At 48.8% G+C, this 16,100-nt stretch overlaps 1 protein-coding gene across 11 annotated transcripts in view; it reads left to right on the top strand.

Annotated features, from left to right (window-relative positions):
• VPS13D (vacuolar protein sorting 13 homolog D) overlaps positions 1 to 16,100 on the top strand; it is a 231,178-nt gene that overhangs the window by 13,625 nt on the left and 201,453 nt on the right. For 10 of the 11 annotated variants that reach the window (XM_053660580.1, XM_053660579.1, XM_053660578.1 and 7 more), the window contains exons 6-18: positions 703 to 819; positions 3,244 to 3,348; positions 4,735 to 4,905; positions 5,344 to 5,444; positions 6,300 to 6,468; positions 8,796 to 8,897; positions 9,066 to 9,267; positions 10,268 to 10,447; positions 11,562 to 11,692; positions 12,571 to 12,646; positions 13,015 to 13,185; positions 14,278 to 14,408; positions 15,640 to 15,772. In XM_053660580.1, coding sequence (XP_053516555.1) covers positions 703 to 819; positions 3,244 to 3,348; positions 4,735 to 4,905; positions 5,344 to 5,444; positions 6,300 to 6,468; positions 8,796 to 8,897; positions 9,066 to 9,267; positions 10,268 to 10,447; positions 11,562 to 11,692; positions 12,571 to 12,646; positions 13,015 to 13,185; positions 14,278 to 14,408; positions 15,640 to 15,772 — 1,789 coding nt within the window. Of the gene's footprint in view, positions 1 to 702; positions 820 to 3,243; positions 3,349 to 4,734; positions 4,906 to 5,343; positions 5,445 to 6,299; positions 6,469 to 8,795; positions 8,898 to 9,065; positions 9,268 to 10,267; positions 10,448 to 11,561; positions 11,693 to 12,570; positions 12,647 to 13,014; positions 13,186 to 14,277; positions 14,409 to 15,639; positions 15,773 to 16,100 lie in introns of those variants that run through there. The other variant, XM_053660582.1, reaches the window with a different exon arrangement.

Here is a 16,100-nt window from a genome sequence, read left to right as displayed (position 1 = left end):
CCATCTCGCCTTGGTTTCGATCCGCGTTTCCTCAGCGGCTGATGTTGCTGTGCATCGTTTCACGTGCTTAGTGGTCGTTTATCCATCCTTTTTGGAGAAATGTCTATTCGAATTCTTTGCCCATTTAAACATTTGGGTTTTTTTAATTGTTGTAAGAGTTTTAAAATCTATTCCGATTCTAGTCCATTATCAGGTATGTGATTTGTGAACATTTTCTCTTATTTGGTGGGTTATCTTTTCACTTTCTATTATTATTTTTTAATTCATGGAAGCAGAGTGCCTTTGTTGTAGCTTGGTTATTACAGGGGTGTCAGGGTGTGGGGAAATAAGTAATAGGGACAAAGCGTGCATGCCCAGCTGGCGTTCCTGTCCAGGCATGGGGACATGGGGGCAAGGACACTGGGAGATCGTAAAAGAGGGAGGGCCGGTTATCTGGTTACAATGCTATTACTTTCTTCTGGTGTGTCCTTAAGGTGCCTTCTGGGATGATTTGATGAGAGTCTCATACTCTCTTCTGTTCCTGCCCAGTTCGCGATTGTACCTCTGAGGAGCGTGGAGAACGCTGGTGATGTGTGTGATGTGTGTGAATAAAACGCCAGCTGTGGTTTACTTCATGTGGCTCAGGGCAGTGTGACTCCCACCTTTAGCCCTCCACCTGCAGTGGTTGTCCTAAGGTGCTTTTCTTTTTTGTCCCCTTTGCAGTTGAAAATTCAGGATGTTCACTTGCGCTTCGAAGATGGCATCACCAATCCTTCCCATCCTTTTGCATTTGGCATCTGCATTAAGAATGTGTCCATGCAAAATGCTGTGAATGAGCCAGTGAGTATGAACTGTGACTGAACCAGGAAGGAGGCAGTAGTTCTGGGGAGTCTGGGGCTCTGCCTTTTGCCATTTTGTCCTATGTAAATGTGTTTGCATTCTTTTCCAACGTGTTCTCTCACTGGCATGCATGTCTCACCTGTATGCTGCAAATCTAATTTGCTGACACAGGGAACATAGTTAATTTTCTCTGACCCTTCGTCACTTACCCATTAAACGTTGGTGCAGCCCCTCTCAATTTACACACGAAGAAACCAAGGTGCAGAAAGGCTTTTGTGTCTGGCTTTCTTCTCATGCACGTGTACTCCCCAGGCAAACTCGTTCTGTTTCATAGTTTCAGCTACTGCCTGGGAATGTTTGCTGATGGTTTCCGCTTGAACTCCATGTCCCTACTGACCTTCATGTTTGTGGTCTTTACCTGCCTGTGGGCCCAGACACTTCTAGGAAATTGTAGGCTTGTCAAAACCAAAACAGTCACATCATGTCCCATCTGCCCACTTGGCTCTCCTGAAACCAACATTTTCCCTCTATTCTCTAACTTGTCACTGAAGGCCCAAACAGACGGACACTAACATCTCACAAGCCCGTTTCTGTGTGAGGCACTGTTCTTGGTGCCTTTCATGATTCAGCTCATTGAATTCATCACTTTCATCACCACTGTTGCCCTGCTGGGGCTGCTGAGGTGCTGAGGGTGAAGTGAGGGTGGCTCAGCTCTGGATCTGGGGCTGGCAGGCTGGGCCTGGGGCCAGGTGGGTTCTGTCTGGTGTAGAGAATGAAGACGGAGTGGGTTGCTGCCGTGCCCACGTTTATTGTTTGAGGCGGCTTCTGCACCGCGGTGGCCAAGTTCAGTGGTTGCAGCAGAGACTCGAGGGCTGCAGAAAACGTTCGCTGTCCCTGCCCCAGAGCACGTGTTCTTACCGCCACCCTACTCTCCAGAGCTGTGCGCCCGTCTTTTAACTTCTGATTTCTCGGCTTCCACCTCCACTGGACCCCAGTGCCCTGCCAATTTTTTCTGCAGAATGTCTTGAACACGGCTTTTCCCTCAACCTCAGGGCCAGTGTCTGAGTTCAGGATCCTGTCAGCTTTTGCCTGGGCTGACCGAACATCCTGTTCTGTGACTTCCTGGCTCCCATCCTAGACTCTTGATTGTTTCTGTACCAACACTTCCCACCCTTTTCCACGTCACAGCACACAGAAAACAAATGGAGTATTTGTACCTGATGTGGGGGCAAATGGATGTGGCTTCCTGGGGCTGGAGGTGGCTAGCTCATAGTACAAGAACTTCTAAAAAGTAACTGGAGCCTAGAAACTCGCTCATGCCCTTGACCCACTCCTGACCCATTTCCTCTGGCACGCCGGTGAGGAGCTCTGCCTTGCGCTATTGCCCGAGTTCTGTTTCTAAAACACACACCTGGTCCCGATGCATACCCGCGTCAGACCCTCGTGGCCCGTCACGTTGAGTATGAGCTCCGAACTCTTTGGTACGGTCTGCACTTCCTCTCCTGGTTTGTCAGGGTCCTGGGGCTGTCATAACGAAGGACCACAGCCTACATGACTTAAAGCAACTGGAATTTATTCTCTCTAGTTCTGGCGGACAGGAATCCAGAGAATAGATTCTCTCGGGAGGCTCTGAGGGAGAAGCTGTTCCATGCCTCTCTCCTTGCTTCGGGTGGTGGCCTTGGCATTTCTTGGCTTGTAGGTGCTCATTCCAGTCTCCGCCTTGCTTTGCACATGGCCTTCTCCCTGTGTGTCTGTTGTTTTCTTCTAAGGGCACCTAGGCCCCGCCCTAATCCAGTATGACTGCCTTTTAATTTGATTATGTCTGCGAAGACCTTCTTTTCAAATAAAGGTCCCATTTGCAGGTTTTGGGAGGATGTGAGTTTTTTGCGGGGGAGGAAGCTGTTCAGCCTCGTACATCTAGTAACATCCGAGCTCCTTTTCTCAGCACTTACGTGACTCCCCGCTCCTAACATGCCCATGCATGTGTGCACACTGCCTACACACCACATGTGCAGTGCTGCAGGTAGACAGTTCACTGTCCTCCGAAGGTCCCAGGTGTTTTGTGTCGTCGACCCTGCGCTTTGACATGTGTCGCAGTCCTGTCCTCTCAACCAGGCCTGTCCCTGAAACTGGCACATCTTCGGTGCTTGTTCACACAGTGCCAGTTTCTCTCTGCTTGCTCATGGCATCTTACATAGTCTTCTTCCTCTGCTTCCCTCTGCTTAATCGCAGTTGTTTGCATGCTCGTGTCCTCAGTTAGCTCCCTTTGAACTCCGGAAAAGCAACACCGTACTTCAGTCCAGTTTGACCCCCAGCACCTTGCAGAGTGCCTGCTGCATGATTCTTCACGAGTGGCTTGTTGAATGAATGAATAAATTCATGAATAAAAAGGGTCATCTTATTTTCTTCCCTGTCTTACCTCAGGTACAGAAGTTAATGCGGAAGAAGCGATTAGATGTGGCAGAGTTTAGCATCTATTGGGATGTCGACTGCACTTTACTGGGGGATTTGCCCCAGGTGGAGCTACAGGTATGCTTCTGGCAGAGGCCTTGTCGCTGTTCTGCGCTGAGGTCGCGTGGTGCCGGCCAGTGTCGTGTGGAGCTCGTTCTCTGTCTCCACCTCCAGCGCCCGCTCCATAGGTACCTGCTCTCAAGTGTGTTGCTGGAGGTACTTGCTGCATGTGTAACAGAATGAGGTGGAGTGCCTTGTGTATGTTTCACATGTGTGTTGCATTATAGATTTTGTTTTTTCACTTGAGGTTGTGTTTTAGGATGAATCAGTGTTGCTGTTTATACTTCCAGTTCATTGCCTCTGACTATTGCACAGCGTCCCACCACGTGCATCAGATACAGTATAGTTATCCATGCCTCTAGCCACCGTGTGCAGGCCTTCAGATTTCTGATGAACAGAGCTCACAGAGCACAAAGCACTGGACTGATTCTTTTTTCTTAAAGATTTAATTTATTTATTTTTAGAGATGGGAGGAGGGAGGGAGAAAGAGGGAGAGAAACATCAATGTGTGGTTGACTCTGGAGTGCCCCTACTGGGGACTTGGCCTGCAACCCAGGCATGTGCCCTGACTGGGAATTGAACCCACAACCCTTTGGTTCGCAAGCTGAGCCTCACTCCACTGAGCCACACCAGCCAGGGCTGGATCTAATTCTTGAAGAAGAGTTTTCTTATGCTGATGTTGTCATTTCACCTTTGGTGGCATTCCTGAAGAAACACTACACTTAGAAGGTCATTACAAATTGTTAGATATAAAGTATTACTGTTTGTGAAGATTTTAAAAAATCTCAGTTTAATCTCTTTGTGAAGACATTGTAGGTGACTTAAGTGACACAGAGAAAAAGGGCTCACTTCCCCCCACCCAGTATTATCATTGGCTTGCACACTGTCATACAGCATGGTTCTGTTTTGCTGTCTCGATTAAATACACACTCTGCTTCCGTATGCTGGAGCAGTTGGCAGCTGTGAAATAAGGGCGAAGATGAATATATATAATGGTCTCTAAGATACAGTGTTACATTTACAAAACCATGACAAGGGTGGAGACAGGGTGTATGCCATTTGTGTAGAAATGGCTAAAAAACCCAGACAATTATGGATTTGTCTGAATCCATGTAGATGCTTCCAGCAGGTTGCAAGAGACGCTGGCACTGTTGGTTGGCTTGGGGGAGGATGATTAGGTGGCTGGAGGGTGGGAGTAGGAAGGAGGTATTTCACTTTTGTTCTGCTTTTACATTTTAAACTATATGAGTGTATTATTTAATTAAAAAAAACATAAAATTTTAAGTGCCCGAGAGCTGTAGATCCCAGTTTCATCCTGTTTTTGGATTCTGAGGCAGTATGCACAGTATGTGACTTGGCCCTGAAAACATTTGCAGTAGTGACGGAGGTTCTTTCGACACTCAGGAGGCCATGGGCAGGAGCATGGACACCCGCGGCCACCGCTACATCTTGGAGCCTGTGTGTGCGTCGGCCCTCCTGAAGAGGAACTGTTCCAAAGAGCCTCTGAGGTCTCGGCACACCCCCCGCATTGAGTGCGACATCCAGCTGGAGACCATTCCCTTGAAACTCTCTCAGGTGCCCCCTCCCTCCTGGGTGCTTTGTGCTGTCACCGTGGGCCGGGAACTGGGGTGGAGGAGCGTGTGTGTGGACAGAGGCGTCTCAGTACTCCACCGTGCCCCCGTGGGGAAGAAGGGTACGAGGGACGTGCGCCCAGAGTTCTGGGGGTGGGCAGAGTGCATTGTCCGTGTTGCGGTTGCACTGGGTGGGGCTCGTGAGCTCTGAGTCGGCGTTGACGAGTGCTGAGCAAACGTGAGAGCACGGCGACTGTCGCCACAGAACGGTCTCTGTGCCGGGAGAAATGTCCACCGATGCTGAGGTTCGGTCCCGCCGTTTGCACCGGAGTTCAGTTCAGGGGACTGGCTACTGGGAATTGTTCTTGTTAGATTCGCGTTTTGCTTGGGTAAAAGGAGTGGATCGCTTCTAACCCAGTATCTCTTAATCTCTAATAAAAAGCTGCAATACCGGCAAGTCATGGGATTCCTCAAGGAGCTGGAGCGAAAGGAGAGGCAGGTGAAGTTTCGAAAATGGAAGCCCAAAGTGGCCGTCTCTGAGAAGTAAGGGCGCGTTGGTCGTTGCACGGGAAATGGGTGTTATAGCATTTTGTTCTTCCGTGTAGAGGTCAGAAACATCCCTCCCTGTTCTTTACACGTGGTTGGAGATGGAAGTATAGTCTCTTTTCTGGCCTTTAAAATGCCATTTCTGTTACTTATCACTGTTGATATTCTTTTTTTTGGTGGGTGGTGGTGGTGGGTCACCGTTGATATTCCTCTTGTCTGTGGGTGTGGTGCATGGGTGGGGGCCTCAGGTAGAGTGTGGTGGGCCTGAGCAGACCCTCTCAGTCCTTGTAGCAGGAGGCCTGGGGTTGCTCAGGTGGGACCCGATTCTTGGGACCTGCTTTCCTGTCCTTTCCCCCAGCTTGTCCGTGGGCACTCACATGGCACATGCTATAACTTCTATAGTGAAAACAAACCTTTTCGTGTTGCACTGATGCCCTTGACTGATCTAGCGTGTTAAAACCCTTTTTGATCGTGTGCGTTTCCATATCTGCTGTGAAATATTTCATTTATAATCCTTAGTAGTCAAATCCTTGGTCGTTTTCTTGGATGGCGTTTGCCTTACAGCCACCACGTGACTCTTAGTGGAGGGGACCGATGTCATGGGTAATTCAAACCAGTTGAGGAATATGTTACTACTGTTGTGCAAACTGAGGATATGGTATACGAAGTAGACTTGCTTTCCCCACATACTGAGCGTAGCCTAATATTAGAATGAGTTTGAGGCGTGAAGTGGTGGCCGAGAGAGAGCAGCTGTCTCAGGAGGGGAGCGGTGTTGTGTGGCTTGTCCTGGGCTGACAGCATCCTTGCTGCCTTTACCGTGAGGGGTCACTGCATTGTCATGGGTTATTTCAGCTGCCGAGAGTGGTGGTATTTTGCCCTGAACGCCAACCTGCATGAGATCAGAGAGCAGAGGAGGCGCTGTACCTGGGAATTCCTGTCCCACCGCGCCCGTGACGCTGTGTCCTATACTGACAAATACTTCAGCAAATTGAAAGGAGGCTTGCTGTCTGCAGACGACAAGGTGAGCGGACCATTGTCTTGTGTTTCATGTCTTCAGAGGACAAGAATGTTGTTCTCTCAGAGGCCCTGTCTCGAAGGCCTTGCATAGAAATATAACCCTTACATGTATATATATGTATAACCGAATGGTTATATGTATATATGGTTATATGTATGGTATATGTGTATACCATATGTGTATATATATGTGTATATAACCATGTATATGTATATATATGTATACATGTATATATATACATGTATAACCAAAACATTTCTATATATGTAAGGATTATATATAGAAGATGGAGTCCACGAAGAAGTCGAGTCCCTTGACGAGGATTCATCCCCACAGGGCGGGGTTGGTCCTACTGGGGTGAGAGCTTGTTATGGGGCCCCAGCCTCACTGGCCGGAAGTGTCCTCCACCTGCTGCCGAGCAGTGCTGGCCGTCGGCTGGGAGGAGGTGGCCATGGTCCTGCTGCACCTTGGCGCCCACTCTGCTCCTGCCCCGCCCTCTGGGAAGGGGTCAGAGGGACTTTTCATCTGGTCACTTTTGCCTCTTTAAAGCCCAGTTCCTGTCATTTTTTATTTCCTCTTGAGCCTGTAGCTAATCTCTGTAGATTTTGGTCTACATTTTCCCTGAACCTGATTGATTTGCTTGACCTTGGGGCTTTGGAGGTAGAAGCCAGGCGGAGGGGGTGGAGTAGGTGGTGAAGGCAAGCGTTTGTAGTTCATTTTAGGGCTAGAACCACCAGGCCTGGAACGCTGGCCCTGCCTCCAGCCCGGCTCTGGCCCGTCTCTATCTCCTAGGGGAGCGGAGTGGGGGATCGTTTTGCTCCTTGATTTGTTTTGGTTTTGTGAGCATTAATTTTTGCCAGGCAATTTAGAGTGTTTCTAGTATTTCTGCTCAGGTACTATCTCTTAAATTGACTGTTTCATTAGTAAACCCTTCCAGGCAAAAAGGAATATTACTTTCCCTTTAGCAACTAACTTAACTCAGGCTGCTATAACAAAATGCTTTAGACTGTGCTAAAAAAACAGCCATTCATTTTTCACAGTTTTGGAGGATGGGGAGTCCAAAACTAAGGTGCCAGCTTTGTTGGGTCCTTGGGAGGTTTTTCCTCTTGGCTGCCTTCTTACTGTGTGCTCCGTGGCCTTAACCTTGGTGGAGAGAGACATCTCTGTCTTCTCCTAGAGGGGCAATAATCCCACCATGAAGTCCCACCCTCTCGACCTCATCCAGCCTAGTTACCTCCCAAAGGCCCCACCCACCTCCAAATCCCCTGACGTTGGGGGGAAGTGGAGGGAGGGGCAAACAAACATTCAGCCCATAAGAGCCTCCCACCGAGTGGTAACCACTCAGTGCCCAGTCCCTGGGCGTTCTCGCCTCTCCTGCTGGCGCCCTGAGGCATGACCCACTCACCTGTTCTTGCTATTTTTTAAAAAAGATTTTATTTATTTTTAGAGAGGGGAAAGGAGGGAGAAAGAGGAGAGAAACATCAATGTGTGGTTGCTTCTCACACACTCCCTACTGGGGACCTGGCCTGCAACCCAGGCATGTGCCCTAACTGGGAATTGAACTGGTGCCCTTTGGTTCGCAGGCCTGTGCTCAATCCACTGAGCCACAGCAGCCAGGGCTGTTCCTGCTATTTTTCATCAATGTCAGGCATAGTTACTGACGTGGGAACCTTAAGTAAAGGACGGAACAAAGAAGACATTTTGTTTTGGATGGTTTTCTTAAAGATATAGGCAAAGACATGGAAGGAGAAAAAAATCCAAAGTTTGACATGAGCAAGTAAACACACATAATTCCTTTTTCTGGGTATTAGGGCATAGGAAAAGTGTAGGATAGCTAATTGTGCCTTTGGCACCTTTGCATGTGGCTGGCTCCCATTGTTCTTTCCTAACTGGCAGGAAACAAGTGTGCCATGGGAAACAAGGAGCTGGGGGCCCGCACACTTGACCCTCGGCCTCCTCAGTGTGATCACCTGAGGGCACGCACCTGAAAGGACTGTGCACTCTCAGTGCCGCGCCAGGCGTAGGGCACCACGGCAGCCCTGCACTCCAGTTTCCCCTTTCAGCCCAGTTCTGTGTTGCTTCTCCCTCTGTGGTTACGCTTAGTCTCCGAGACCAAGGAGAACCCGGCGGGGTGATGTGGAAGAGCTGTTTAAACCAGAAACATCGCAGTCACGGACCTCACTGTGAAGCTTACCGTTTCTCGGCCGTTAGTGGAGATGGTGGGGACCAGATAGGCCCCCTCACAGTGCTGGTAGTGAGTGGTTTGTGCGAGCGTCCAGTTTCTCTGGAGCTGTAGCGCCTGTTTTGTGTGTTCATTTTCCCCCACACAGGAGGAAATGCGTCGGATTGAAGAGGAACAGAGCTTCGAGGAATTAAAGATTCTGCGAGAGCTGGTGCATGAGCGATTTCACAAAGAAGAGGAGTTGGCGGAGGTAAGGGTCCTCTGTGAGAAGACCTGCTCAGGCCCGGTGCACTCTGGGTGCTTCCATTTTCACGTGCTCCTGCTCCTGGGGAGGGGGGCATGGACAAGTCCCCTGGGGCACGCCGAAGCTTGTTTCTGTCTTCGGGTCCTCACGTTTGCCCGCTGTCGATTGACACAGAGCCTGCGGGAGCCTCAGTCCGATTCTCCGGGAGGCTCCCCCGGAGACCCTGAAGCCAGCGGAGGCAGCGGGATGCTGCAGTATCTCCAGTCCTGGTTTCCTGGCTGGGGCGGTTGGTCTGGGCAGCAGACCCCTGAAGGGAAGCCGGGCGAGGGGCTGTCGGCGGAGCAGCATGAACAGTGGACCCCCGAAGAGATCCTGGGTAAGGTGGCGGCTGGCCTTCGAGTCAGCCCCCGGGTTGCAGTGGAGGGATGTGCTTGGCTCATCATATGTTACTTGTGACATGGCCTGTAGTGTTTTCCAAACAAACAAAAAAGTAGATGTTTGTGAAATGGTCTCGCATTCATAGAGGCAGAGAGGGGATGTTTCGGGAGAGACTTCGTCTGCAGTCCGGTTACTAAATTTGAATATTAGCGCAGTTTCAGGTAGCTAGGTGTGACAGCGATTGTAAGAGAACGGAGTTGGAGCCAGTTCAGAAGTCTTTAACTCAGAGGCTGCTTGACCTGGCTGGTGTGGCTCAGTAAATTGAGTGCAGGCCTGCGAACCACTGGATCACAGTTCACTTCCCAGTCAGGGCATAGGCCTGGGTTGCAGGCCAGTTCCCAGCAGGGGATGCACGAGAGGCAACCATACATTGATATTTCTCTCCTTCTCTCCTTTCCTTCCTCTCTAAAGATAAATAAATAAAATCTTAAAAAAAACAGAAAACAAAAAACTCTGAGGCTTGAATGCCATCCAGAGCCACTCTCCGCATCCCCACTGCCCAGCATGGTCCCCACAGCCGCAGATGGCCGTGTGAACTTGTAGTTAAAATGGAATAAAGCATTCACTTCCTTAGCTGCACTAGCCACATGTGCCACGTGTGCCAAGTGTACCCAGAGCCACTTGTGGTTAGTGGCCACTGTCCTGGACTGAGCAGTGGAGCACGTTTCACCATGTTGCGTGGCGTGGCTTTGTCCTGTACTTGACCGTGAATCTGGACATCCTCCTGGTTGCGAATAAGTCGATGAGAGCCCTTATGAAATACTTGGGCTATTTTGCATTAGTGAATGAAACAGTCGCTCACAACTTGGGAGGGAGTTCTTTTCCAAAAAGGGGAAAAGAACAGCTAAATGGTGTCATCATGACTGCTCCGTGGGCCTGGTTGTGCTCTGGGAGTTTTCCCTTGTGTTTTCTCACGGTCATCTCTTCCTCACCGTCAGGTACCGAGGAGTTTTTCGACCCCACTGCAGACGCCTCTTGCATGAACACGTACACCAGGCGAGACCACGTCTTCGCCAAGCTGAACTTGCAGTTGCAGCGAGGCACCGTGACGCTGTCTCACCAGGAGGCGGGCGCTCCCCAGACGGAGGAGAGTGCTTTCATGCAGCTTGAGTTTTCAGGTACTGCCCCCAGGGACCCCCCGCTGGGGCCGATCTCTCTGGGCGCCCTGTCCACCTGAATAGTTGTGTTCTGGAAAGTTGCCATGACCGTTGTCCCCGGGGAAACACATGCTTAGGTGTCTGGGAGCCTCTGGTTATAACATCCACCAGCCCGTCAGTGTGTGGCCTTGCTGTATGTGTGATGCGCTTAAAGACACCTTGTCAGCCCTGTGCTGTGGGTTCATGAACACGGAACCCACGGCCAGTGCACTGTGACTCACGCCGGTGGAGCTGGTCTGACCTGTGTGTTTCCTCTGTGAGGTGCATCACAGCTTGAGCCTACTAGGTAGCATTTCAGCACTGCGCGTGCGGGCTGTTTCGGACAGTGAAATCAACAAAAAGCAGCGAAATGCCAAAAACTTGGTACTGAATAGACCATGAGAAGGGCGCTATGTGCCATATGAGAGCTGAAACGAGAAGACAGGGTGCTTTGTTCAGCCTCAGCTGGGAACGTACGCGCCGGCTAACTCAGATGTTTTGCTGCCCTCGCACGTCCTTGGAAGCACCGTGGGTACTGGTTTGGGGGCTACAGGTACATTTAGTGAGCAGGCACTTCCACAAATATGGACCCCGCCAATAACGGGATTAACTGCTTTTGACTTCTTTTTGTGACTTGAAGTAAAGGTGTGTAAATAAATACCCAGATGTTGGTTTTTACATCTCACAAATATTTTTTACTTCACTTCATAAGATAGCCACTTATTTGAGGTTACTCAATATAGCTTAAAGGCAAATGACCAAAAAAAAAAACAACCCCCAGTTTTGTTTGGCTTTGTAATCTTGAGAGCTGGAATACCATAGACTTAGTATGGACTAACAGATTTCTTGAACTTAATGATAAAGCGCTCTGTTTAAAATGCATTCTGCTAGGAAGTATCTAATATTCTTTTGATATTTTTAAAGGTAGGTTTATATACATAGACATACAGATATATAGATAGGAAGTTTTTTTTGGTTTGAGTTTCAAGGAAAATAGTTAATATCTAATAGTCGTCTGTAAAATAATGCACCTAACACTTGGCAGCACTCGGGGCTGCTGTGGTGTAGTGTCAGCTCCTACGTTTATTTTTCGTAGATGTGAAACTCCTGGCAGAATCCCTTCCTCGAAGAAATTCTTCCTTGCTTTTAGTCCGGCTGGGCGGGCTGTTCCTTCGGGACCTGGCCACAGAAGGGACTCTGTTCCCTCTTCTGGTCTTCCCAAATCCCGTACGTATGGCGGTGGGAGGGAGGGCCGTCCGGGTGGTGCTGGGTGCCGGGCTGTTTTGGGCAAGTGGTAGGTGATCCTAACTCGATTCATTTTGGCATTTGATCCTCTTGAGACAGCTGAGCTGGTCAAAGACACACTGAAGTTAGATAAGTTTCTAAGTTTGTGAGAGAGCAGAGCTGGTGGGGTTTATGGCAGCATCGTTGTCCTGCCCTGGGCTGTTGCCACCGCGGAGCAGTTTGCTCTGATGTGGAAGGAAATGCTGTAGGCACCACTGTTTCTGCGTTTTGGGGTCAGTGTTTGAATTTCCTCTGTGTCTGACCGATATTGTCGTGCCTTCTGACCTTTGTCACTTGATAGGACCTCTTACCTTTCCAGAGTCCCAAAAGACAGCACCTCAAGATTTCTCTCTATATAGATGCCAACTTTTTATATTGAATAGTCTTTATTAATCAGAAGATCACCAGTGTTATCGAATTGGCAAAGATGTGGTCAGAATCATTGAGTATTTAGCCACTTGCTCGGCAGGACAATTTTTTGTGGTGGGGTTGGGGGGTGGTGAGTGGATTGTGGAGAGGGCAGGATGCAGAGGGGAAATTTGAAGAGCCATGCACGTTTAATACTCACTGAGCAGTCATTACGTGTGCGGAACGCAAAGTAGCACGTGGGCAGGGTGAGGGGAAGGACGGGTGTGCAGGGTTGGGACGAGGGCATGGACCAGGGATCATGCTCGGTGGCAAGTCCTCAGCGATTGGGTGTCCCCTGAGTTTTGATTGGATTGTGCTCAGTGAGAGTGATGTGAAGGGTGACCCGGAACGGGTGGGCCCGCTGAATTGTCCCTTCTCCCCTGACGTTCATGCATTTTCTGTATGTTTAACAGCAAAAAGAAGTTGGCAGAGTCTCACAGTCTTTTGGTCTCCAAACAACATCTGCGGACAGAAGCGATCCCTATCCTGGTAACTTGTCCTCTGTTCTTAAAACTGATCCTGAAAAATGTGCTGATTACAGATCAGTAGTCCTGGTCAGTGGTGAGGGAGCCAGTGTGTCCTGCTGGTTGCTGTGTTGGCCCGTGTTTGACCTGGAGGCAACCTGGTGCTCTCTGTCAACCCGAGTGTAACCCGGGCAACCTTGTGGGGCTTCCCAGTTCTTGGTTTTCGTAATGGGAGCAGGTAAAGGATTCCTGTTATAAGTAAAGTCCAGACCTTCCTAGGTTTTCTGTTTTATAAAAATGTGCATAAGTGTGAGCTAATTGGAGAATAATTTAGGAAATGTCTTTTTTCACTGACAGTGCTGTGCCCCCTCTCCTCCCCGGTTCTTTCCCCAGCTGCGGACCCAGACGCCCCGGTGTTCGAGATGCTGTACGAGCGGAACCCGGCGCACAGCCGTTTCGAGAGGCGGCTGAGTGTCAGCACCAGGCCCTTGAACATCGTGTATAACCCCCAGGCTATTAAAAAAGTAGCAGACTTTTTCTACAAGGGAAAGGTTCATACCTCAGGTTAACTTTTTTGTTTGTTTGCTCTTGTGTTACTTCCTCAAGGCCTCTTTCCTGTCGATTCTGGTGCTCTGGACAAGGGTCGCTGTGCACTCGGTGGCCTGGCAGTGGCAGCAGAGGCGCGTGCACAGGGCCGTCCTGCCCTGTCGAGTCAGAGCGCAGGCGCCGGGAAAGCCGCTTTTCTAAGAGGAATCGGGGCCCTTAAGTGGTTTCTTTATCTTTGCCTCCATTTAGCAAACGTTTTTTTTTAACACTTCCCATTCCATTAAGAGGGTGTCTTCCTTGACTACCCAGGATCTTTTAGACCCTTTGAATTTAGGAGGTTTGTTCAAGACTCTCCGTCTAGAGGGCAGACGGGATTAATGATCCGGTTTACTTGCCCGGTGCAGCATTAAATACCACAAAGTCCATTTCTGTCCTTTCCCATGTCATTGATTTATTTATGTCTACCTTTCCCCCCAAAAAGAATTGAAACAGTAGGTGCAGAAAAGGCACTTTTGTTGACAGTGAAATTGTATTACTTTGCTAATGTATCATCCCCTCCCTCCCTCTTTCTGATAATGAAGCTATTTTAGGTTTTCGGTATGTTTTGGGGACTTTTCATATAAATAGCAGCCAGAATGTTTGGGCTTTATTGCTCCATCACTGACAGAGTATAGAAGGCATTTCCTTCTAAGTTCACTTTCTTTTTCAATGTAGTGTCGTGCTTTTATTTTATTTATTTATTTATTTTAAATATTTTATTTATTTATTTTTCGAGAGAGGGGGGGAGGGGTGGGAGGAGAATGCAGGGCTAGTGTCGTGCTTTTAAAGATTTTGAAATAAAATAGTTGGGAGTCTCTCAGACAGTAATTTGAGAAATTCTAACTTCCGTACCTTTCCCTGGCTCCCTCCTCATGACTGTCCCTTACCCATTGTCACCTTGTTCCGTCACCCTGCATAGTGCCCGGCCAGTCTGCAGTGGGAAACGGTGGTTGTCACACAGGCCGTTTCTTAGTTTTGGTGGGAATCCTTGGTGAGAACAGATGTCGCTGCACTGTCGTCCGTCACACCCTTGGAAGGTCCTGATCCTCCTCTCTGCGTCTGATCTTGCAGGCTTTGGCTATCAGTCTGAACTTGAGTTGAGAGTGGCCGAAGCTGCCAGAAGACAGTATAACAGACTGAAGATGCAGACCAAGGCGGAGATCCGGCAGACACTTGACCGCTTGCTAGTGGGCGACTTCATTGTAAGTGAGCACACGGACGCCCTCCTGGGGCTGCTGCCGGTCAGGTTCTGAACCTGCTGTGGATAGGCATGCTTGTGTCGAGTGTCCTGATTAAATTGAAGTTATGAAATGCCCATCAGCTAGCCAAAAAAAAATCTCACGTCTTTTATAGTCAGGGTTTAATGAATAAAAGAAGAATGGCTGTGACTAGATCACATTTCTTCCTTGTACCAAATTTGAAGCATTCTCTAGGCTCGTTTTGTTCCCTTTTCTAGACCTGTTATTTTTATCCACGTTTTATTCTAGAGCACCCCCTGTTCATTACTGTTTACAGAAGACAAACAACTAGGATCATCCCCCAGTTTCCATTGCAGGTTATGATGGTCACTTTGTGATGCTAAGAAACCAGCTGGTGCAAGAGCGTCAGACAGGGACAGCCCAGAAACATCTCAACAGTCCAGCCAAACTGGGTTTCCAGCACTGGGGTGGAGGTGCACCGCCGAGATGCGGCAGTAGATGGCGCAGTTGGAGTGTGGCTTCTTTGGGGCGGTGCGAGTCCGCTGGGGTTGAGGGGTGGCAGGAATGGTCTACAGAAAATGCTTCGGGGTACGTGGTACGGGATGGAGAGTCCATTCTGTTTTCTGCGTCCACACGAGTCACAACTAATATCCGTTGTCTTACACAAAGAGGTTTCTTTTTGATAACATACACTTTAGCTTTTACTATATACATATAATTAAGGCAATTTTAGTTGCAGGGAAGAACAGTACAGAGTCATGAATTGTTCTGTGTATTTTTTATATTTCAAATATCAAAGCTTATGTTTTTTACTAATATACTAGGGCACGAAAGTCTATGGTACCAATGTCCATGAATAAATAAAAATGTTTGAATTTTTGTGCTTTTTTGAGTTCTGTCATTTCTGCAGTACTTTAGAGTATTAAGTTCTGTAAATTTAGGAACAAGATCTTCCTTACACTGCGGGTCATTCCAATCAAAGAGCAGACAAACCTCCAAACCAGTAATTTGCTCGTTTCGCTCCCACTTCCGACACCTGCCTGTGGTGAAGGCAGAAGCCCTCCAGTGCCCCCACCTGCTTTGGCTTTGAACTTTGCGCTCTGACATCAGAGACCGAGACTTCGGGCTCTGACACCAGGTGTGGCCTTCGGAAGGTGGGGCCTGGACGGCCGCTGTGTCCTCTCACCAGTTAGAGTTGAAAGGTGCCCAACTGTACTGTATTTTACTTTTGCAGGAAGAGAGTAAACGATGGACTGTGCGACTAGATATTTCTGCCCCTCAAGTGATATTCCCGGATGATTTCAAGTTCAAGAACCCTGTCTTAGTCGTTGTGGACTTGGGAAGGATGCTGCTGACAAATACCCAAGGTGCAGTGCGGGCGGGGAATGACAAGGACGCAGCTGGGTGGGTCACTCTGTGCTTCAGCAGGTAAAGCTTAAAGGAAGTTACGTTTAAAATTTGTCACTTTTTTAATGATAGCTTTATTGAGGTACATTTTAATATGTGCCCATTCCGTTGTTTTTGGCATATTGCTGGCCTTGTGCATCAGTCTCTTTGCCTAATTCCGGAACATTTGCATCATCCCGAGAAGCAGTTTGAACCCACCATAGTCACTTTCCGTCACTCCCCCCCCCCACACACACACACACACCAGCCACTGGTCTTCATTCCCAGATTTACATGTGCTGGGCAGGT

Source organism: Artibeus jamaicensis, unplaced genomic scaffold (genome assembly GCF_021234435.1).
Source record: "Artibeus jamaicensis isolate MK-2021 breed Jamaican fruit bat unplaced genomic scaffold, CSHL_Jam_final scaffold_847, whole genome shotgun sequence".
NCBI classification, from domain to species: Eukaryota; Metazoa; Chordata; class Mammalia; order Chiroptera; family Phyllostomidae; genus Artibeus; species Artibeus jamaicensis.
Note: the sequence above shows the minus strand (reverse complement) of the source record. Positions and strands in the feature narration are given on the sequence as shown.